Source organism: Salarias fasciatus, chromosome 12 (genome assembly GCF_902148845.1).
Source record: "Salarias fasciatus chromosome 12, fSalaFa1.1, whole genome shotgun sequence".
NCBI classification, from domain to species: domain Eukaryota; kingdom Metazoa; phylum Chordata; class Actinopteri; order Blenniiformes; family Blenniidae; genus Salarias; species Salarias fasciatus.
The window spans coordinates 14428212-14451919 of NC_043756.1; the positions used below are offsets into that span (position 1 = coordinate 14428212).

The 23708-nt window shown below is 40.8% G+C and overlaps 5 protein-coding genes across 11 annotated transcripts in view; 2 read left to right on the top strand and 3 right to left on the bottom strand.

Annotated features, from left to right (window-relative positions):
• Positions 1 to 2396, bottom strand: part of LOC115397546 (membrane-associated phosphatidylinositol transfer protein 2) — a 44478-nt gene extending 42082 nt beyond the window's left edge. For all 6 annotated transcript variants that reach the window (XM_030103876.1, XM_030103875.1, XM_030103873.1 and 3 more), the window contains exon 1: positions 1649 to 2396. The gene's annotated coding sequence lies outside the window, so the exon portion shown is untranslated. The remainder of the gene's footprint in view (positions 1 to 1648) is intronic.
• A 3591-nt stretch (positions 2397 to 5987) lies between these two features.
• mtrfr (mitochondrial translation release factor in rescue) lies at positions 5988 to 8692 on the top strand. Its single transcript, XM_030105014.1, has 2 exons — positions 5988 to 6310; positions 7161 to 8692. The coding sequence occupies exons 1-2, from the start codon at positions 6059 to 6061 to the stop codon at positions 7389 to 7391; spliced, it is 483 nt and encodes a 160-aa protein (XP_029960874.1). The 5' UTR covers positions 5988 to 6058; the 3' UTR covers positions 7392 to 8692.
• An 804-nt stretch (positions 8693 to 9496) lies between these two features.
• Positions 9497 to 13141, top strand: kmt5ab (lysine methyltransferase 5Ab). Its single transcript, XM_030105056.1, has 8 exons — positions 9497 to 9640; positions 9824 to 9930; positions 10705 to 10852; positions 11187 to 11328; positions 11448 to 11529; positions 11635 to 11694; positions 11799 to 11989; positions 12491 to 13141. The coding sequence occupies exons 1-8, from the start codon at positions 9631 to 9633 to the stop codon at positions 12699 to 12701; spliced, it is 951 nt and encodes a 316-aa protein (XP_029960916.1). The 5' UTR covers positions 9497 to 9630; the 3' UTR covers positions 12702 to 13141.
• A 395-nt stretch (positions 13142 to 13536) lies between these two features.
• On the bottom strand, positions 13537 to 16289 carry rilpl2 (Rab interacting lysosomal protein-like 2). 2 transcript variants are annotated; one of them, XM_030104966.1, is made up of 4 exons: positions 15792 to 16289; positions 15561 to 15709; positions 14321 to 14455; positions 13537 to 13963 (listed from the first exon to the last, which is right to left on the bottom strand). In XM_030104966.1, the coding sequence occupies exons 1-4, from the start codon at positions 16083 to 16085 to the stop codon at positions 13942 to 13944; spliced, it is 600 nt and encodes a 199-aa protein (XP_029960826.1). In that variant the 5' UTR covers positions 16086 to 16289; the 3' UTR covers positions 13537 to 13941. The 2 variants fall into 2 exon arrangements, with proteins under 2 accessions (XP_029960826.1, XP_029960825.1); XM_030104965.1 differs by having other exon boundaries at positions 15561 to 15712; positions 15792 to 16287.
• A 1138-nt stretch (positions 16290 to 17427) lies between these two features.
• Positions 17428 to 23659, bottom strand: LOC115398709 (RILP-like protein 1). The gene is made up of 9 exons (XM_030105617.1): positions 23389 to 23659; positions 22144 to 23306; positions 21335 to 21485; positions 20037 to 20155; positions 19676 to 19951; positions 19374 to 19565; positions 18926 to 19089; positions 18738 to 18836; positions 17428 to 18305 (listed from the first exon to the last, which is right to left on the bottom strand). Exons 2-9 carry the CDS (start codon positions 22465 to 22467, stop codon positions 18212 to 18214), a joined length of 1419 nt encoding a protein of 472 aa, XP_029961477.1. The 5' UTR covers positions 22468 to 23306; positions 23389 to 23659; the 3' UTR covers positions 17428 to 18211.
• Between the last annotated feature and the right edge of the window lie 49 nt (positions 23660 to 23708).

Consider the following 23708-nt stretch of genomic DNA (forward strand, 5'->3'; position numbering starts at 1 on the left):
AACGCAGGCCCAGTTGAGCAACAGCAGCACCCTGCTCTTATAGCAGAGCCATCATCTGGACAACAGCTGTCACAGCCTCCGTATCAGCAGCGCTGCCTTCATGACTCACCCCGGCCCTGCTGAGTCAAGTGAACGGACTCCTGATCCCGAAACCTCAAGTCCTACTGAAAAAGGAAGGAGGCTGGGTGGGCATAAACAAGCTTAAGGCATGCAGGTTTCCACTTTGGTCTAAACTGAGCTCAGTGCAATCTGTGTAAGATCTGCACCCTCCTCCCATGCTGTCATCTGCAGCAGGGTCTTACATAAATTCTCACACCTGGGTGTCACTTCAGAGTGACTCTCTGAAAAGCATGCACTGAAAGAGAAAGATTAAGAAGCCTGAAACTGAAGCCTGGCAGTTATTTTTACGCGTTATTAAAACAGATGCAGTGCAGTGATAACATCAGCGCCGCTCACAGTCAGGTGAACATTTCATCAGCTTTAACAAGCGTGCCTGTGTGCAGTGAACAGGGGCATGGTGCGACACCAGAGCAGTGAAAATATACAGAAACACAGGGCCTGATTTTTGTAGAAACTAGAGGGTGTGCTTGCATACCCAGCAAGAAAGAATCTTGATGAAAGGGAAAAAAATAAAAGTAAAGCTTGATGAAATGAATAAGCCTAAGTGTAATGAAAAGTAATTAAACTGAAATTAAAAACCTACCATGCTGTTAGAGATGTGGCTGTTGCAGTCCATAAAGCACAGTGATGTTTATGAAAAAAAATATTCTGAAGATGAACACTGACAGAAAGAATATCAGACTTTTCAGCAGATTTGGTAAATTAAACACAAAGGCAAGCTTTTTTTTTTTTTTTTTTGCAATATTGGATGCAACAATACTGGAACTGACAGATAACCCCGCTGGAGCACATTATACAGTATTTTGCACTAGGAGGCATTTGGAACAAATGGGATTATTTTGAAATGAAACTTATTTTTCTTAATTGAAAGTTTGGATTCGGGTGTTATTAAAGGTTATTTGATTAAATGTTTCTTATTCAGAATGTTCTTGCCCATCTTTGAAGCAGGACAGAGAGAAACGTTTCGTGTTTTTCAATGAACAGGCAATTATACTCACTGGATCAAACTGTGCAGCCTCGCATCTTCTGATACAGAGAGTCGTCATGCCTTTTAAAGTAAAAACCTCCAATTTAGCACGCTTCATCAAATGCTGTTGGTTGTCTAGAGACTCCAGTTGCTGCTGGCAACATTGCAATTTCCTTAGAAACTCATTAAAAATCTAAAGATTGCAAATTACTGTAAGAGTTGGCAGGAATGCATTGCTTTAAGGTGACTGTTTATACTCTGCAGGTAAATTAGAGTTGGTCAGTGTAGGCAGAGATACACTGTATCCCATGTTCTGCCCTCATTAGTTCAGCAGGAGGGGTGAGTGATAGATGACACACTGCATCTGCACAGCGGCGCCCCAAATTGATCCAAAAGGTAAACACATGTGGCGATCAGGTGGATCCCTTAGTAAAACGATCTGCTGCTCGTCTTTACAGGGACGACCACATATGAACTAGAGTAAACCCACCGTCAGTTACCTAGCAACATGGCAGCACGGTAATGACAAATTGATGGTCGGCGGTGCTCATCATCACATACCTGGACCTGATGCACAACGCCAATGCGCCTCTGGCTTTCCACGGTACGCTCGCGCACTCCGTGATGGGAAGTTGACCGGCCCGTCTCCTCCTGGGAGGTTGTGTTCGGGAGGGGGAAAAAAAATAAAAAGAGTCACCTCCACTACTACTTCTCGCTCCGGTCACTCGAGCTGCCTTCAGCAACAGACAGCCTGCGACGCGCCGCGGTGTGGAGACGATGCCATGGCCCGCTGCAGCGCAACCAGAGTCAGCGGCGGGCTTCCTGTGCGTGTGCGCGTCCTCTCGGCGGGCGGATAAGACGGGCTGCGGCTCGTAGAGATGACACGCAGAGAAAACATCCTCAGCCCGGCAGCGACGGGCGTCAGATCAACCGCCGTTTCTGCCCGTGTTTACGAAATCTGGCCACATCGCTGCTCGTGACGGGAGCGCGACGCGCACGCTGCTGGTTTCCTCACCAGAAAAGGCCAGAGTAGCTATGGGAACGTTGAAATGTCCTTGAATATCCGAGCTACCCCTCGCATGGGTCGGCGCTTGGGCTCGTCCTGTGCAGAGGATACGTCTCTGCTTGTGGTGCGTGCGCGCGTGTGTGTGTGTGTATGTGTGTGTGTGTGTCCGTGGAGGGGCTGGCCAGCTCTCCGGCAGCTGCTGTCTGCGTCCTCTAAAAGTGGGAAGAGTCGTAGGGTAGCTCTCCCCTCCGTGGGTTGTCACTCCTCAAGTCTGAACCGCTGCAAGACTTCAGTCTTCTCAAGCACGACACGAAACACCGGCAAGTCAGCGCGAGCGCAGCCAGGTGTCCCTCACGAGCTTCACAATAAAAGCCGGAAGTGCTCCTCTACCGTCTCCTCTTCAGATTGAGATTTTAGGCTGTTCATTCATAGATTTATTTCAGTTTTAAAGGGTTTGTGATAAAAAAAAAAAAAAATTAAAAAAACCCCTCAGGCACCTAAAATTTAAAAAATAGTTTTGTTTTTTTCAACAAATACAATCTTTTTTCCTCTGAAAGTTGGAGGGTGATGGGAGTGGAACTGTGGATTCAGGCCCACTCTTACAACTCTGCAATGCTTTCTGAGATACTGTAAACGGTTTTCTATCCAATGTCAATATTATGAACTTTTGTCATCACTTTTTTTCTGCTCCTACTGCACATTAGAGATAAGCATAACTAATAATAATTTAAAAACAAATGCAAAAACTGAGGTGGTGCCATCAACCGAGTGGGAGATATTGGTTCACCTTCTGTCTTCACTTTATCCAGTTCAGGGTCAGCGCTGGAACCTATCCCAGTCAAATAAGTGCAAAGTCCATCACAGGACAAAACAGGCAACCACACACTCACATTCACACTGATGGTTAATTTGGGACCAGAAGTTAACCTCACAATAGGAGGAAACCAGAGTACCTGAGATAAACTCTCCAAAGAGAAAGGCCCACTCTAGATTGGATCGTCTAGATTATGCCATCATATACCCCCCATGATAATAAGAAATGAAAGTGCAGTGCAATCATTATACATAAAATGATCCTTTTAGAATGCTATAAAACTTTATGGATCATTCTTCTATAAAACTGCATGGCCCAAGTCTCTAGCAGCCTCTACATTCATCTGTAGTTCTGGGTTTGATTGCACCGTGCTCCAAATGACTATAAAGAAAAATGCTGCATTAAAGAAATAGATATTTTAATAGAATTTTTTTTTCATGTTAAAATGTGAAAAATTGCAAATATTAAAGCTTAAAAAACTATTGTCCTGATTTATATCTTCATGCTTCAAAGCTTATATAATTCCATTGATTGTGCTCACCATGATTTATCATTTGTGGCTTTTATGTATATATCAAATCTTTTCTCCGAGCACTCCACAAGACAAGATCATTTTTTAATACAATTAATGAGATAAACATGGGGTTCACTCGATAAACAGACATTCTTCCATTAAGTATTTTGTGATCCATAACCAGATAAAGCTCAAATCAACAGTCATTTAATTTCTCTATCTCCTAATGAAACTCTCAACTGTGTTTAAACCATTTTGTTTTCACTTGAAAAGGTTTGGTCATGCATTTCCCCGTGGCAGTCTTTAATACTGTTAACTTGACTATGAGGAGCCAGCTGAGCCGTGTTGATAGTAGGACGCCCCTTACAGGCAAACACAGGACGTGGTTGGAGCTGCTACACCGCCTGGTTACGTATTTCCGCAGACAGAAAGCGTTGTTGCGTTGTAGGATGTGAAGTTACAGATACGTCTCCAGCAGCCATGCCCTTACAGTCAATGATAAACAGACCCACACACCGTTATAGTGCATATAAGCCCAGCTTCTTTGACTATCACTCAATAAATACAGTGGTTTAGATGAGCTGTTAAAATGAGTTACTTCTTAGACCTAAATAAACGCATTAATGTTCATATAAACACAGAGGATATGGAGTCATCTACTTTTATGAAATTGAATGAGATTAAATGAACTGGTACTATGAATTCTGCATGAACATACATCATACTGCCCAAAAATACTCACAGGAGATCTTATTACCAAAAAAGGTAAATTCATAAGGATGTTGAAATTCACTTCCTTTACAATGTCAGCATTTTTTTAACTGACTGCTTTTATGAGGAGCATAAAGCATCATGCAACAATGAGCATCAAAATCACTTCATGAACCTATAGCACTAGAGTCTAATCCTTAACAAAATCCAAAGCTTTCAATTACAAGAAAAAAAAATCAGTCCAAGCACTCCTGCCTTAACCTTCATCAGTATCCCATCACTTAACTCTAAGCTGCTCAAATGCTTATCAAAACATATTTTAAAATTTGGTTTAAGAACATCCATAACACAACAAGACCTATTATAACAATGAAAAAAGGTACTAATGCAAACATGACTGCATGAAGAGTAATCAGTTAAACAAAATTGTATGCCAAAATGTGGCACGAACATCATGAGAAGGTAAGTTGACTTTCTGAATGATCCTCATCCGACTGAAAAAGTCAAGGTCAATGTGTTCCAAAATGAGGACTAGGTTAAATGTGTGAGCACTAAAGATACAGTTCAAGTAATTAGAAGTGCACCTCCCATAGATTCAGACAGATGTCATCACAGGTCATCAGAGAGATTGTCTTTTCACTCTGACCTACATAGTTCCCTGATTTACTAATTATAGTCAATATCAGGGGAAAAGCAGGACATATTATGTCAGAGTGCATTGTAATTTCTAAAATAAAAAAAACCTTTGAAACGACTAAATTACATTTAAATGGGGTGCTGCAATAATTTCTGAAATGTTTTGCCACTCTTCCAATTAGTAAACACAATTAACAATTCTCTGTGACAAAAAGACAAATACAATTTGAAATCCATTTTAATATTTTAGCATATTAACATCTGAGGTCCTCTTGATGCAAATGCAAGCAGGAGGACAATATTTCCACCTCAAAATCAAACCAAAGTATTAACAACTTAGCATGGTTTGATTTAGACTTACTTGCACAGTTCAAAATTATCTTGATGGGAAGGAGGTTTTCTTCAGGTTGTGCTCAGAATTTCTGTGTTCAAGGTGCTTTAGATTCTTTCTCAGTCCAAATATATTCTTGTTGTAAACAGGGGTGTAATGGTCTGAATTTGTGTGTGGTTGATTGATGGATTTATGGAGTTGAACAAAAGGAACAGATTTGTATTGTAAGGTCATCACTGTCAATGTGACCATTTTGATTTTGACACAAAGTGCAAATTCAGTTACATTTTAAATACTGACAGTGGAGCATCTTCAAAAGAACCTTTTCAGTGTGGAGTATACTGACGGCATTCCTTTCAAACAAACGATCAAGTACCTAATGCAGCTTTGTGTATTTTAGGTTTGTGGTATCTTTTCTGTGGTACCTTTAAAAAATATAAACAAAATACAGGGAACACATTTTACCCTGTAATTTCAGCTGATGAAAAGGTGTCTTATGGCATCTTTTCATAATATGTTCCAATGGCGCCACCTGGAGATATCAATTCCACTCAGGAAAAAAAAAAAAAAAACCTGTTGAATTTTTATATACATTTAATTAGTTAAGCTTATTCAGGTCCATTTGATACCTTTTAATAAAGTTTCATTCACAATTTCAAAATGTGATTTACTGATTAATTCAATATTTAACTTTTTTTAACTTAAGATTTCATTTCATTTAAATCATTTTAAATTGATACACTTTGCTGGTGTTTCAAAACCAAACACGTAGTGGCGCTGTTTGATCTACACAGTTATAAATGTACTCACGAAGAAAACATTCTGCGTTCTGATTGGATGAAGCACGACAGCCAGTGGTGACGTCACAGGATATAAACAAGCCTGCCCTGCAGCGAAAATGACACCGTGAAGCTGTCAGAACCGCTCGAGCAGGGCAGATTTAAATAAAATGTAAGATAATGTCGGCCCTCGTTTCGCTCCTCGTGCACAGTTTGTCCCGGCGGCTCCTGAGGAGAGCTGCCCCCGATGTCGCTGCTGGACCCACATGGTGTCCGAGAGTCGGTAAAAAGGACCTGACAGACCTTCCAGAACTGAGTGAGGACGAGCTGGAAGAACAGTTTGTGAGAGGATCTGGACCCGGAGGACAAGCCACCAACAAAACCAGCAACTGTGTGGTGCTCAAGCACATCCCCACCGGAATAGTAGTGAAGGTACATGTCATGAATCAGCCCACCTTCAAGGTTAATGCCATTTATTTTGCGGATCTTATAATACTTAAAGTTCAGAATTTGCAGAAATGACATTTTTACAAACTGTATGCATACTTTAAAGTGTTGTGCCTTTTCAATAACCTCAGGAATACAGTGTTATGAACACTTTACCAGTGGAGAAACTGTAAAACGTTTGATCGTGCCTCTCCAGTCTGATTCTGCTCCAAATACATGCTTTTTGAAGTTTCCACTGCTTGTTCCTAAATATTTACATTTACAGAGCATTTGAGTATGGAATTCGTTTTCCTCTAAAATGGAGGCTCATTACCACATTGATCTGAGATATATTAGCAACAGTTTACTTTTTGTCAGTAAAATAAATGAAGATTCTTATTAAGTTCACATATTACCATGCTTGGGGTGACTATGGCTCAGCTGGTACTCCAAGGTTGACGGTTCGGTCCACTCCTCTCTCTGTCGATGGGAGTGAACATTGAACAACAAGTTTATTCAAACAGGCACCTTGCATGGCAGGTGATTCCATGTGTATGTGAGTGTGAGTGTGAGAGTATGGGTTATTTCATGTAAATGCACTCAGACTGCTAAAGCAAGAAAGGTGTACCATGTAAGTGAAGCCCATTTACCATTTGTTGTTGCCATACAAAAGTACCAAAATTCATATGTTCCTAAAGCGACATGCCAATTGAATTTCACTACATTTATAGGTCGCAATATTGCCATCAACTTTGTTAAAAATATGTAACTTTCCAAACTTTTGAAATGACGTAAATAATACGGTCCTGAAAACACCTGACAGTCTTGTTCATGTCTCTTTGCTTTCCCCCTCCAGTGCCATCAGACCAGATCTGTGGATGTAAATCGGAAGCGCGCCCGGGACATCATGAGGGAGAAACTTGATGTTGCATACAAAGGAGAACTCAGTGAGGTCATCATGAAGAAGAAGGAGTCAGTGCAGAAGAAAGAAGCAAAGAGAAGGAAGGTGAACGAGAATCTGGAGAGAAAGAGACAGTTTAAAGAAGCATTGGCGGGAGACTCCAAGCTCGGAAATGATGCTGTTTGAAAATGTATGTGAGGAAAATGAAATCACATAAACAATGAAATGAAAAAAATGTTTTTATTTTTTTTGTTTTTTGTTTTGGAACAGTAGACTTCCTGCTAGTTGGTACATTATCACCAACTTCATGGCAATACCAGGGACTGTACAATTTCCAGCCAGTTTGTCTGTTTGTGTAGCATCATTTGCTGCAAAGTTAGTGTGTTGTTGTTTATAGACAACAGGTAAAATGTTCAAAAAAGGAATAAAATAAAATATAAATATACTTGTGGTTCCTCTCATGCTTTAAACATTGAGTACATGCTTTTGATATCTTTACCTGTAGCTGCATGTGTAATTTGAGCAACAAGCGTTTTTTTTTTTTAAATATGCAGTCACATTTGCTTCTCACTTTTTGATTCTCCCAGATGTTGATGTTTGACGTAATTTACAATATCCTACTAGAGTACCAGAAATAAAACAAATACAAGCTCCCTTTATTCAAGTGTCAGCATGGACAGTTTTGCCTCCATCACTTTAACATGACCTCTGCGTCACTTTATAGATTAGAGTCAGTAAAAGTCTTCTCAATCTTTAGAACATTAAAGAGTCAACCTGGGTTGCTCTGTAAGCTGTATCTAATTATCCTAGCTTGGTATTCGCTCTCACTAATCAAGAAAATATTAAGTTTCTTTTTAATAAGCATAATCCCATCACTGTGCTCTGAGGTGGTCATTAGTGGTGATAAGCCTGGTTCACTTTGTGATGACTAATAGTTCTGAGTCACTCAGTCAACTGATCCAAGTCTCTCGAGTCACTGTTATTTCCCCCAAATGTATGCATATGATAGAGCTTTACTAGTTAATGATAACATGAAATGATAATAATGGGGATGGTAACCATCATATCCTGTACCACATAATGAACACTGGTGTTTTTATCTACTCATTTAATGAAATATGACCTGGATTCACGTACTGAATAAGTGCAGTAAGTCTGTTGTCTTTCCATGAGTCTGCTTGACAGAAGACTTAAGATCCAGATTAATGGAGAACCCAGACTCATTATTCCCCAAGAACCATTAACGAAGAACAAATAATGATTGTGATTCCGGAACTGACCAGCCCTTGTGGACATATCAGTCATATCTCAAGTTACCGTACTTTAATTGAGTTGAAAGATGATTCTTATGATAAGTCAATTTTCTTCAATCCTTGTCTTTGTCTGGTTAGACTCACTTATGAGAATTGAAACAATTTTCCAAATAAAATTTGATTTAGGTTATTGATTTTCATCTTGTTTGTTGCAACTGCCTTGATACACACTGTCAGCTTAGGTCGTAATAGTCACATCTTTAGTGACTTCATTGTGGCAGTAATAATTAAAAGCTGTGGGATTTTTTTTTAATCCTTTTTTTTTTTTTTGCTTGATTAGGTCTACTCTTTGAAAAAACCCATTCACCAGCTTATATTTGACATTTGTTGTTTTAAAACCCTTCTCATCCCTTTTATTGTGCTACGCTACCATATCTCATATTCATTAAACAATTATTAAATAGTAATATCAATCAATGCAAAAAAATTCCTTCACATCTAATCACTTTGAGATGGGATAGAATAAAGCAATCCTGAACGAGATTATTTTCTTTCCAATAGGAGTAAAAATGGTATACTACTGGAGCATCTGTTGTGTGATTACATTAAAATGAAATTACTGCACTCTTTTGGAGAATCATCAAGTCTTTTCCAGAGTTGATAGTTCTGTTAAATACTGAAACTTTGTTATTTAGAAAAAATATAATAACCATGTTAAGTGTGGTTTCAGTCAGAGATGATCAAATCAGTCACATCTTTTGTCACATCAGTCTTGTTACAATGATGATTACTTGCTGTAAATAAACACTCGTTTTTTACTCTTATCTTTGCCTAATTAATGTTACTTCTACTGATTGAAGGGCCCGATACTCAGTTCTGTGTGGAAATTACAATAATCTAATTCAGGTCATTTGTTGACAAAGAAAGGCTTTAGCAGCCAGAGCTGCCACCAATAGAAAATTTACTTCCGCATTTTCGCCCCTCCCATTTAGGAGAATTGGCCAATGAGAGGCTTCACATCGTTTTTAAATCGTCCACGCTTCCACGGCCCCATTCAACGCCGTGAGTGGATTTTTCTTGTTGCAGATATAGCAGATAACAATCGAAACTCGGGAGCTGGACGCAATATAAAGGACACCACGGCACCTTTGGATGTTATTGTTAGACCCGAAATGGCCAAAGGTAATTTTGCGACAGCGTAATTCGGTCACGTTTTCTCACGAGCGGCGGTGTTGTTACAGATCAAAGGTACCGACGTTGTGTGAAGGAACAGCTGTTTTCTTATAAAACTCGTTTACGGGCAGATTTCAATCCCGACGAAACGGTACTGCACGCTTATTTTTTTCCCCCCTGTGTTTGTTAAAGGGAAAAAACATGTGCTGAGAGCCGACAAAAACTCTGCAGACGCTGCTGCACCAAAACCAGTCAGCTCAAAGAGAGAAACAAAGGAAAACAAGCCAGCGACAAACAAGGTAAGTTTTAAAGTTTGGTATCATATGTCGACTACTATAGATGTATGAAGCTTTAAAAAGTTCCGTTCTGAAATATGTTTGTGTTTTGACCTGAATGTTTGTACACACACTTGTCCCCTTGAATGAAAAGCTCAGAGGTTCATGTCGAAATGAGGTGCAAGGCAGCGAATTTCCGTCGAGTTTATCTGAGCAGATTCAACACAACTTTTTCTATGAATTTATCGTTTTTGAATACCAGTGGTTTACAAAGTGTGGGACAAGCCATCCCTTAGATACATCAGGATGGAAAACACTGTTCATAACCTATACCATTTGTACCAAATCATAAAAATAAATATTAAGTCTTTTTATTTAATCAATTCCACCAGAAAATGCATGTTTTTCTATATTTGAGCTTTCTTCTTTTATCACTCTCACAAGAAGGAAGGGATGAGAAGTGACACACATGCCACTGGCATATTCATTATAAGATACTATGTAAAAATGGTAAATGTAACAAATAGTAACAGATTTATAGTGTCAGGGAAATACATTCGTTACATAGTATACATTTGCCTCCAGAAAACCTTGGGGTGGGGGGGTGTGGTCTGTCTTTTCTATCCTGTAAATTGTTTACATGAAAAACACAATGTTTCATAACATATAAGGCATTATTTTACACCAGAATTACTTGGCAGGGTTGAATTGTGCACAGTGAAGTGTAAGCTGTGTGAACTGCAAAGCCTTTTTTGTCTTTAACCAGTGAAATAATAAAGAAACAAAATCACTTTACAGGAGTCTACAGGCAGAGTGCAAACAATTCTCCAAAGTTTTCGCACTCCATGCAAACAGAGGTCTCCTCTCAGAGACAGCTCCAGCGTGCGGATTCAGGAAGGGAATGATATCGATGCAGCTCATCTGGACACGCTGAAGCTGAAAGAAGGTGAGGAAATTGATGACTTTTGAAAACTTTTTGAAATAATTTATCTGAAAAAAAAAACACTGTTGGATGACTTCTATTACATGGAGCTTCACAGTTGCTCTTCTCTTGACCTCTTTGCTACCGTTTGGTCAGACGATCCATATCTCCTACAGAGGAAATTCCTGTACGTTTGAATGGTTTCAGTGTTCACTGACCTGTCTTATGACACAACTTAGCTGTGTGTCTGGAAGGTGGCTGACTCTGTTGATTGGGGTTCAGTGTTTGTGGCATCTGTCAGTTTCATTCTAAGCTGTTTTTATATATGTATATATAATATATATTGTATCCTTTTCAGACCTGCCCAGTGAGTCTCGAGAGCAACTGGCTGAAGCGGCCTGTCACAGCGATAGCATTCGAGAGCTGACTACAGTCCAGCAGGACTCTGTAACAGACAAGGTTCCAGTCCGGAGCAAAGCTGAACGCAGACCCAGAGCGAGGTTAGTTAATAAAGCAACAAAACCGCTTCATCCTAAAAATACATGTTTTTTTTTTCCACAGCCCATCAAACAAACAGTCACAATGTTTGAACTACTCTGAAAATCTTTTGTCTTCTCAGGATGGAGAATACACAAAGCAGAAAGGTCACAGACTACTTTCCAGTCAGAAGGAGCAACAGAAAAACTCAGGCCAAGCTAAAGGTATGTGTGAAAAAAGCTTATTTTTCCACTGGAAGATGAAGTTTTCCACTGTAAAGAAAGAGAAAAGTGTTTGATGCGCATCTTTGATCCGTTTATTGATCACAGAATGAAGAGCAGAGTCACATTGATGACCTGATAAAAAATAACGTCGAAGAGGGGATGCAGGTAATATTCGATGGTTTTAATTTGATTTGAGACATTTGACATTTCACTGTATCAATAATGGTGGTTCAAGCTACTTTGATATCATAACTTTTTACTGTCAACAGGTCAAACACATTGAAGGGAAAGGCAGAGGAGTGTTCGCTGTCTCTGGCTTCAGAAAAGGAGATTTTGTGGTAGAATATCACGGAGACCTCCTCGACCTCACCGAGGCCAAAAAAAGAGAGGCGGAGTACGCTCAGGATCCACAAACAGGCTGTTACATGTATTACTTCCAGTATCAATCCAAAACCTACTGGTAAGTTAAAAAAAAAACACACACACCGCTTTAAGAGATGTGATACATGTGGGGTTAAAAAAAAAAAAGGAAGCAGGCATTCTGGAGTGGTTTACATGACAGATTAATAATAATATTAAAGGCAAAATGAGATTTGAATCTTTTAATGAAATGTTTTTTTAAGCCAATTGGATAATTTAAGTTCTGCACAAAAATCAGTGAAATTCAGATCAAAGTCTTTGGCTTGTTACAAATAAGTAACCCATTGTTCATTTTATGTGGATGCCAATTATTTTTATCCAGTTATTCAAAGTGAAGTAACCTGATTTAGATTTTTAAATCAATTGATGATTTTTCTCTTCTTTGGTTTATAACAGATAAAGCAGCTTCTGGAGAGAAATTTAAAACGGGCATATTGCGTTTGTTGTGATTATCATAAAAACTCCGTGTTGTTCAGAGTTTCTGGGTTCCTCCTTGGTTACTACTGGTGTCTTGACAGTGACTGTGTTTCTTCTGCCTCAGCGTCGACGCTACAAAGGAGACGAGCCGCCTCGGAAGGCTGATCAACCACAGTAAAAGTGGCAACTGCCAAACCAGGCTCCATCCCATCGACGGGACTCCCCATCTGATCCTCGTGGCCTCCAGAGACATCAGGGCAGAAGAGGAGCTGCTGTACGACTACGGCGACCGGAGCAAATCCTCCATCTCTGCCCACCCGTGGCTCAAACACTGAAAATTCCACCTCATGTTTTTCTGGGTTGTGGGGAGGGGGCGGTTTTTATACAGAGCATTTTATTTACTTTAAATTGAAGTGAAACCTTCAAATTTTAGTGTACTTTTTGCAGAAATAAGCTTTTATCATGCTTTTATTTTTAGTTTCTTTTGGGATAAATGAATTTGACCTTGTAAATTATTACCTGTGCTGTAAATTTCCGATTAAAACAGCTGAGAATCCAGCTGGCACGTTCAGTGTCAAAGGTCATCAGATAAACAGATGGTGACAGCCTTCTGTCCTGATGGAGGGCTTTTCTACTTTCATCTGATTTGATCGGATAGAAACAAGACAAATGGGAACGACGTTTCCCAAGCTGACATCAAACTGTGTATGTGTTGCATTCTGAGTACACCTGAACTCGTTCACTTCCATCCCAGAGTGGAACTAAGCAAGTAAAGAATTTGGGACTAAAGTCTTTTGAATAAAAGGTTTGAGAAAATCGATCTATTTGTCTAATTTTTGTGTGAAAAATCTACAAAGGTGAAGGGGGACGTGGCGGATTTTGTTTAAATTCGTTTCTCCATTAACTTGTAAAATGAAGCCTCATAAGATTAGTCCACCCACTGGTATGAAGAAAAGTTTCAGCCCGTTTCCAGTCATTCACTTGCTGTCACCTATGAATAAGGCTGTATGATAAAAAGAATGTATGCCTTGTGAATGTGTAACTTTAGGTCCATTAAAAACATACATAATATTTAGTCAGCATAAGAAATTGGCTTAAACTGAATGGTGTAAACTTGCAAGTTATTAAATGAGCAATTCAAGAAAATAAATCACAAATACTCATAAAATGCAACACATTATTTAATCATTGGGTTTTTAGATGGGAGTCCTTCATAGACCACTGATGAGGGTGAGGGTATGTGTGCTTCAGATTACTTAAGTAATATTGGAACTATTACAATTTACAAAAAATACAAAACACAGAAACAATTTCCTGTTCAGTTGCTTCATTAACACTAGTTAGAAAATACTTTCCAGTTCTCCTCATGAGAAATTTGTACATAATTTATGCAACTGCATATTTCTCAATCTATAATAGGTTAAAATTTCCAGTACAAAATATAGTGCTTGTTAGACAAATACAAAATTAATAATAATAATAAAAAAAAAAATCAGACATTCTGAAAGTGGTTAATTTGAACTGACAAATCCTGTTTGTCTTCGACTTGGTCACTTCTTGTGAAGGGTTTTTCTCTCACTTTCGGCTGAATGAAAACCTAAAAACAGAGAAGGTTTCAGAGTTAGTGGTGAAGATGAAATGCTTCAGCGGCACTGAACGCTGCAGACCATAAACACTGACGGCAGCCGCTTGGCAGACACACACTCAGCCTCCAGCTTCTGGCTTTCTCCCACTCACCAGACACACAGACATCCACAGCATCAGCAAGAATTCATTTGGTCACAAGCATATTGTTAGCAGACAGCAAGCGGCCTGTGAGAATAATCTCCCGGCCAGTTCACTCTCGTGTCATGTGGCTGCAGCAGCAAATTCATTTGGATCCTCTCCTCCTGAGGTAAACCCGGTATAAAGCATAAAGAAGCAACTTGAAAAAAATAAAAAGTTGGTCTCTCACAGTTTGCGTATGGTTGTTTTCTCTGCTTTTGCATCGTCTGTCGCTGCTGGACTGCTCTCTGTGGCTGTGTCTGCAGGTTCTGGTGCATCCAGATCCACCTCCACCAGAGCCGGTTCAGCTTGAGGCAAAATCCCGCTGCATGAGAAGATACACACTTACTGATATTAGTGACACAAATAAAAGATAAGAATAAAATCCACACTTTCATGAGAAAGCTACTGAACTGTCAAATCTATGCATTCATCTTCTGTTGTAACATTCATTAAATCTCGACCACTAGTGAGAGGCAGAATACAACCTGTGCAAGACTGAAAGAGAAATATCCTCAAAACACACTTTTGCATGGAAGTTAGTCACAGACTTAGTTGACATACATGTCTTTACACTGTGAGAAGAAGTTAAAGATGTTATAGAGCACTTATGGCAGAACTCAAGCAAGACTTTACACAGAAAGACCCAGACCTATTTGATTATCCTAAACATGACAAATTCAATACTTGGGTTGGTGGTGATTTAAAACTATTTTGGAACAATTCAATTCAGTCTGTAATTTCCCAACAGAACTCACTGATCAGATATAAGTGGGAGGATAATACATGCTAATTTTGGTAGTATTTCCTTTAGTTGAAAGGATGTACAGATGGACCTAGAATAAGTATAATACAATGAAAAACTTCATTTTACCTATTATTTAAACGATCCAACTTCAATTCATTACAGATATTTGGAAATATTTTCACTATGATCAATATTTTTGTTTTATAAATCATACACATCAGAAATACAGGATCTTGAAACTTTATTGTGGCAGTAATTACTTCCATAATATATTAGGGGCAAGTTGTTAAGGATTTAGGACATTGTTATTGTCATTATTTGGGGCTGCTGTTAAATGAGACTTAAATAGATCTGATCTTCATATCATAATCAACTTTCTAAAAATACACTCTGACTTTTTGGTGATGTTGCATGTGAATAGTTTATCTCCAGCCACACCTGTTCAATCCATTGTTAAATCCTTTCTCAGAGCAGCCAGTCTTCAGGTTTGTTGACATTTTATGTCTTGTGGTGCTAAATGAACTCGCATGAGTGCAATTAGAGGTCGTGTTGCAGTATTTCTAATGACATTAGGGGAACATCTTACAAACACATCCCATCCAGGGTGTAACCTGCCCTCTCAGTGAAGCCCAAAGTTTGATAGAGTTAAGAGGAAAGAATAGGAAAAAAAAAAAGGATTCACCTCTTGTACAGCTGCAGCTCCTCCTGAGCCAACAGGAGCTGAGCTTTTAGATGGTTCCTCTCCTGCAGCACCTCCTTCAGCTCCTGCATGGTGAAGCGCGGTCTGTTGGGGTCCGTCAGGTCCACCACGAGCTGATTGGGCCCCACGGTCTGCTGGGAAGCCACACAAGAAAGCCTCTATTTCAGTCCGACCCGGTCCGAGAGCAACGCATCGGCGCACGGACACACTCACCGCTCCCTGCGCGGAGGAGCCGTCCTGGATGATCCGGTGCAGCTCACTCTTCAGGTTGTCCCGCTCCATTTTCAGCTCCTCCAGGGATAAGTTGTACTTGTTGACCAAAGTCTCGAACATCTCCAGGACGCGCACGATCCTGAACTGGAGGTCCGACACTTCTTCGCCGGCGCTGCTGATTTTCAGCAAATCTCGGCCGATCACATAGGAGATGTCATAAACATCCTCCACCGTCAGCTCGAACGCGTCCTTATCGAAAGCCAAGGCCGGCGACGACTCCTCACCGAACTCCATGACGGAACGGGAGACTTCTTCAAACACCCGGGGGGAAAACTCGGCGTTCCCGCAACACCTTCCACTCCAAAGGGTAAAAAGTCAGCTTTAATGTTTGTTTTACAGCTTTCGGCTCTGTACTTTCAGTGAACTTCCAGAAAACGACACTTCCCCCATCTTTCACTCTCCAATGAGCGACGCGGCGGAGCGCGGAGGAGGGCAAAGTATCCTAGCTACAGGTGAGCGCCAAAGAGCGTGTGAGCGCGAGGATGGCTCACTCCGACCTCAGCACTGCGTCTGTTTGACCGGCGGCTGGAAAAATACCGGGAAACGGACGGAGGCAGACCTCCTCTCATTCCATGTTCTTGTCAGTCACAGCGTGTCGGTCAGTCGATGGAACACGTGATGTCAGGTTTTCCTTTTCACGTGGAAACTGCGACACTTTGACACAACTGTACATTAGTTCAGTCTGTATTTGAATCCATTTTCAATACAATGAATGGTCCCTACAGAAATGTTATTAAAACACAAAGCTTTAAAACTTTGTAACTCAAAATTTTAGTTAAAATTAATGAAATCAGCAAATGTTACGGATAATGCAAATTAAAAAGTAAGAATAAAATGTTTTAGGTAGGTTGACTATAAACCCTTGCTATAGTTTTTCATGTTAAATGCAGATGCTCCAGTGGAGATGTTCTTCTTACCATCTCTCCGAAAACCAAATCACACCTAGTTCTGGAAACGCTTATTTCACAAATGTATTTAATTTCTATCATGCTGAGTTCAGTTTTAATCCCTAAACATGTCTGGTTTTCTGAGGTAATGGTGTATCGGTGTCAGTCTACTCACCAAAATCATCTCTTGAGCTGAGGAATTTCACACAATATGAAGAGAATCAAAAAGAAAACACCAAGCATTGCACCCGAGTATGATAAAATAAGATGTTAATGAAATTTTCAACAATGCAAAAGAAACACTGCAGATCGAGACAGTACACAAACATTAATTCAGAAAAAAAATCCATGGTTGCAAAGCAGGCCTGAACAGGTGTTGTATAAAACCTTGTTAATATAACAGTGAAATAATCCAGGAATTACTTTTGCCATCACAGAAATGTCTCAATAATAATTTAATCAATTAAAATTGTAATGTTTGACAGTAATATACAGTAATTCCAAAAATATACAAACATTTATTTGAGGTAAATATAATCAAGGTTCAGTTGGCACATATGGTACAGCGTACTGTTCATATAGTCAACATTAGCAATGGAATACATTTCTCTAGAAGGTTCATGAGCATGTTAAAGCTGTATAAATCACAATGTGTGACATCAGGGCGTTTTCTGAGAGGCAGTAACTACCTCTGTTTTTCCCAGCAATTTACAGGATAATTCAAATTGTCTCCTAATGTAGCTAATGTAGATTTTTTTTTTCTTCCCAAAATAAGAACTAAACCGAGCAGGTAGATATAAAATAATTGCTTGTGACTCTGGTAGCATACAGAAAGGTTATTCACAACTGACGTATGCATGAACTTTGGTTTAATCGAATGTCATGCACATGGGACGATCCTCTTCGACGGCTGATAACTTGGTGAAAGTGTTTGGAGACCCCTGCCGAGGCCCACCTCACACTTTGAAATCCTCTGAATGTATGGAAAACAGAGCCACATGATCAGCTGACACACTGATTGCTCTGAAATCAGACTCAAGCTCCATACCAGTGATTTCCCATCAGATTAGTCCACAAAGATTGAAAAGCCACAATTACAAGCTATCCAGTTAATGGGTATTGTTCCAGCTGAAAACACTTCCGACACTTTATATCATCACGAACAAACGTTTTCATTATTATCTCTAAAATAAGACGCTTACAGGTGGTGACTGAATTTGGTATAAAACTGTGATGGCTCATGAATCAGCAATGAGATGAGGGCTGACTCATTGTTATGAGTTTTAAATATTAAGATGATTAAAGCTCATAGCAAATAAGCAAAAATAAACCAAAAACATATAATTAAAGCTCCAACCAAAATGCAAGACATGTTTAGTTTAAAAGCAACTGAGCCCTTTCCAATAAATATATTTAAATTGTGCAGTAAAAAAATAAAGCATTCAAGTAAGAAGAACTTTGAGAAAGTCGAGGTCACACTAAGGAAACCAGTCGTCGTATTGGCAGCAGCGTTGGATCATCGACGATTAAACCAGCTGCTACCATTGGCATGATGGCAGTGAAGATCCTGTTCAGACAGAAAAACAAATAAATAATATATAAGATGACACACAACACAGAGAAATGTGAATTCAAAGATGCATCACAATTAAAATGTTTGGATTCAGTAATTTATGTTTCTAACTTTGTGTGATTACAGCACTTCTGTTTTCTTCAACTTTCCTCTTTCTCTACATTTGCATTAATAGAAAATAATACATCAGATAAATGTGTAGCTACACATGCATGTCGACTTCAATGTATGTGGGAAGACATGTAGGTGTGCTAATCTTATTTTTCCAAATGAGATAACCAGCGTTATCAGATAAAGCCTTATCACATTATGCTGTTAACTGTAATGGGGTTATGGTCAGACTGCATGTAAACAAACTCACTGACGCAGTGATGTGAATCGCTGGCCAGTATGGATACATGCTAAAAGTGTTGTGTCTTCACTCACAATCGTCTAATTCCTGATTCAGGCTGATCAGCGGAGGCTGAGCAGAGTGGAGGTGATGGAGTCCGAACAATGGAGCACATGCTCTCCTCAAAGTCCTCGCTGGAGGACATGGAAAAGACAAACGCAGATGTTTGTGTCCGAGTGTTGTGAAGCAGAACATGTTTTAAACGCTGTGGCCCAGATATCACCTTCTGTAATAAGCAATCTCCTCCTGGAGCATGAACACCTGAGCTTTGAGCTCGTTTCTCTCCTGCAGGACGTCCCGCAGCTCCTGCAGGGTGAAGCGAGGTTTGTCTGACTCCTGCTCCGAGCCGTCCGTCTCCCCCTCCGATTCTCCATCACTTGATCTCGTCTGCAGTGAAAACACATACTCAGCATTTCTCCTGTGCAGCGAGAACACACCGACACAGAAAGAGAAGCAGGTAGCCTAGAATAGCTCTCTTTAGCCTGATCTGAATCCTCGGCTATGGAAGAAGACGTAGAAATAAGAAAAACATGCAATTGCACTCAGAACTGTGACAAATCATGAGAAAAACAATGCTTGTTATGTGAGCAGCACGACAAGGCGATAATGATGTGTGTGTGATGTAAATAGTCTGACAGGAGGACTGTCTGTGGGAGAGTGTTCGATGTTACCAGAAACACTGCAGACATGTCCTCCTCGTTGTCTTCTCCGTCCTTGATACTCTCCAGGTTTTTGGAGGTTGGAAGAGGGGAAACACTCGCGTCCCTTTGAAAGCAATTTGCCAAGAAGTCGGTGTCCCCTCCGCACTCTGCCCACACTGACTTTGGCTTGGAAGAGTTCGAGGTTGCTTCTTCTGCTGTGAACTGGACATGTGGCACAAAGCAGCTACTTACGCAGAGCTCGTCACACATACTTTCAAGATTACACTCATGGTTCACAGCATGTTTAATATGAGATCCTTTTTAAATCTTACTGTGATCATTGTAGGTGTAGGTGAGAAGATCCCAGACCCTGACAGTGGAAACTTGGTGATCTCAGTGACTTCTCTCTCCAGTTCGTACTCCCGGAGCTCTTTTCTCAGCCGGGTGACCTCCATCTGCAGAGCGCCGATCTCCTGCTGCCGCGCCTGTGCCGCAGCCTCCAGCTCCGCCCTCTGCTGGTACAGCGTCTTGCCCTGAGCCTCCATTATGCCCGTCCTGTGGAGAAGGTCCTGGTTGATCCTCATGAGCCGATGCTGCTGCATCTGGAGCTGCAGTTGAGAGAAATCTTTAGACGATTGATATTTTGAAGACTCCATATCACGTCAAGGTGAAGACTACAGCGTTAATCCTCACCGCGTCAACATCCTCGTTTCTGAGAGTGAGCTCGTGGTCTTTTGCTCGGATTTCATCTCTCTGTTTGTCCACCAAGTCTTTCAGTTTCTTCATCATTTGTCGTTCTTTCTCCGACATTCCTGCAGGCGTCAAAAACAAATCGCTGTGAAAATGTTCAACTTAGCCACATTTTTTTTTGACACTTTTATTCGGTCAATCTTGAATAAATCATTTCTCCACATTTAACCCATCCTGTTTCTGGGAGCGGTGCACTGCCACAGCAAGGCACCCTGGGAGCTGCTGGGGGTCAAAGGTCCATAGTGATGACCTGTGGGATTCAAACTAGCAAACCTTGGATCCTAAATCCTGTTCTCCAACATCCAGGCCAACACTGATCATTAACTAATGTAAATTAATCATGATGTATTTAATTTATATATATTCTTGATCAATATATTAGTAAAAAGTAAGAAAAGCTAGCGTAAACTGGGCCAGCAGCATATAAAGACATGTTCATACTTGTTCCTTGCATCTGCTAGGTTGCAAACAAACCTTTTTCACGCCCTCATTTCTAATCCTGGCAACGAGGACACATTTCAGATCTGACCCAACAAACAATTAAAATACAGTCATTATCGAGCTTCTGCTGAGATTCAGACCAGATTCGTCAGACTCAGACATACAGAGAGACATTCAAAGCATGCAGCGTGTCCCTGCCAGGGTTCAGAAACCCTGCTCTAAACAAATAATGTGTCATGCGGCACCCTTTCGTTTGTGTGTACATGTTTATGAGGTGTGTGCGTGCGTGTGTGTGTGTGTGTGTTGCACTGACAGTAAGTAAAGCTGCAGCCACCATGAGGTTCACGCAGAAGCTATATTTTCCTCTGCTTTAAAAATAGTCACCTTTACAAGCTCGGACTGCCTCTCTGCTCAGCCTACTTTTTCCTGGCAGGTTGCAAGTATACAGAATATACTGCAGGGTTTCACGTGACTGCACGGGATCGGGACGTGTAACGCACAGCAGATGGTTAATCGGCATGACGAGGCTCTGAACAAAACGCACATATGGAATACATGTTAGATCTGCAGTGGAACTCAGAGCCGAGACCAAATCCATTTAGCACCGGTAGTCCTCCAGACACCGTACAACATGACAGTCATGAAAAGATCACATACACAACAGTTAGTTCTAGAGATGCACCAGCTCAACGCTTTCTCACCTGATACTGAGCAAAAATTGTGACTTGTTTATTAAAAGAAAAAAACAACTTTGTTAACTCATCTGTCAGAAATAACTGAAAGATTTGCTAAAAACCCACCGTCGTGTTTCTGCAGGTCTTCCTCCATGACGGGCGACTCTTTAAAAGAGAGACTCAGCAGCAGCCTCTTGTTCTCTGCCTGAAGCTGAGTGATCTGAGACAGCAGGTCCTGGACTTCTCCTTTCCACACATCCTCCACCAGCTCCAATTCCTACCACACAAAACAGGGGGAAAAAAAATCACATATTTATCCAGTTCTGTTCTACACATCTCCATAAATGGAGTGTAAAAAATTGTGCGATTAACTTCACATGTTCTCCCTTCCTTTTTCTCCTTTATATTTTTCTGAAAATATGGATAACTCCTACGTTTATACAGCAGCAGCTCCACCAACCAGTGAAATGTTTTATTTACAATGCAAAAGGAAAATACTGTGGATACATGGACTATAGATAATCAGATGAAATGGTGGTCTCATTAAAATCCAGGTTGGTCTTATCCAAGTGAAATTAGGATGGGCTTCAAGGAGGAGGAGACATAATCCTGTTTAAAATAATCTAAACCTACTTCTACCAAAATAGAGGCCACGTGAGGCAGCTCACATTTTAGATGTAAATCTGTTTTATTCTCTCACAATCACTGATCTCCAAAAGTTTGTCAGTTTATTAGTTGTTATTCCAATCATAGAATTGGACAAGGAACTAAAGATGTGAAGTTTGTGGCACCAAAATCATGGAATAATTTTATAGGTTATGACAGGAATGATATCTGGATGCATGGATGCATGTGTTCAGGCAGCCATGTAAACAAACAGAAGGCAGAGGACACAGACGGCGGCAGAGTGAGGGTCGCTCGGGTCAGGCTCTCACCTTCTGGTGTTTCCTCTCCTGCTCGTATCTGTCGCTCCTCTCCTGCCTCAACCTTTCCAGCTCCCCCCGCAGCTCCTCGGCCTCCTTCCCCGCGGCCCCGCGGCTCACCAGGGCCTCCAGGAGCTCCAGGACCCGCACCACCCGGGGCACCACTCCGACCAGAACCTCGCAGCCAAACCTGTCGATGACCCGCTCGAACTCCTGGCCGAGCGCCGCCGCGATGTCGTACACGTCCATGACCGTGAGCTCCGCGGCGGGTCTGTCCAGCACCGACACGGCGCTGGTTTCCATGTCTGCCCTCTGTTTTATGCTCATCTCCGACATTCAGCGCACCTTTCCCCCCCGCTTCAGCCCCGAGGAGACTCGAGTCCGGGCGGCGCTGAGCGGAGCGGCGGGGCGGAGCGCCGCTCCTGTTGACAGTCAAAACTTTTACCTTCGAAGCTGCGTTCAGGGTCCCCACAAAAATCCTCGTCAATATCAGCTTCGACTGTTTCCTTTCTGCATTATCATGAATAATGTTTAGTAAACTCCTGTGTTCGGCTCGTTTAGTGGAGATATTTGTTTATTTTCTGGAATAGAAATGGAACGTGTAAATTTTGCCACATTTTGTACAGATGTGTTGATTTCTTTAGGATCGAGCATCTGTACGGTGGCCCATAGGGATCAACTCCGAAACGCAAAATCCATAATGCAACAGCAAAAACCACAACAAAACTGCAAAAACCACAACATAACGCCAAAAACCTCAACGCAACAGCAAAAACCACAACAAAACCGCAAAAACCACAACACAACGCCAAAAACTCCAATCCAACGAGGCAAAAGAAACAGATAAAATGCAAAGTGAACAGCGGAAGGAAGGACAGGTTGTTTCCAGGGGACAATATTTTCTGACGGAACAAAAAAGAGACCCAAACAGCTGGGCACATAGATGAAGTAAAATCACTCCCAATTTTGCCAGACTCGAATAGATAACTTTTTTATCCACTAAGTGTACTTTAATAGTTATAATATCGAAACTCTTTACAAAGTTTTAAAGGATTACATTGGTTAGTGTTGCCCCTTCGAAATCAACACCAAGTCCGTAGTCCCTTGAAGCTTTTATTTTGAGCTCAGTTTTAAAGGTTTTTTTTTTGTACAAGTGTTGACAAGGAAAAAGTCCCCTGTGAAAACACACAGTGTGACAATCAGCATAATTTAGGATTAAGTTAACAGTGAATCAAATGAAGAGAAAAGGAAACTTACACGTCTTAGCCACAATCACATTTCTGCAGGCCACAGCCTGATTACTGCACCACACGCCAGCTCACCATGAACCGGCTGTGGACCTACCCTACATAAGACCACACCCCGAGCTTGGCGTGGACCGGGCGATCACGTGACACGGATTTCCTGAGACGTATCAAAATAAAACAAACTATAACGAATGTACTGATAATTGCAGAAGTTCCAAATAATCATATATACTGTTATACTCAGTGAACCAATAATATCAGATAAAGTGAAATAATACATATGAAAAACCAGTGGGCAACATTAGCACTGGAAAACTATTTTCCACAGTA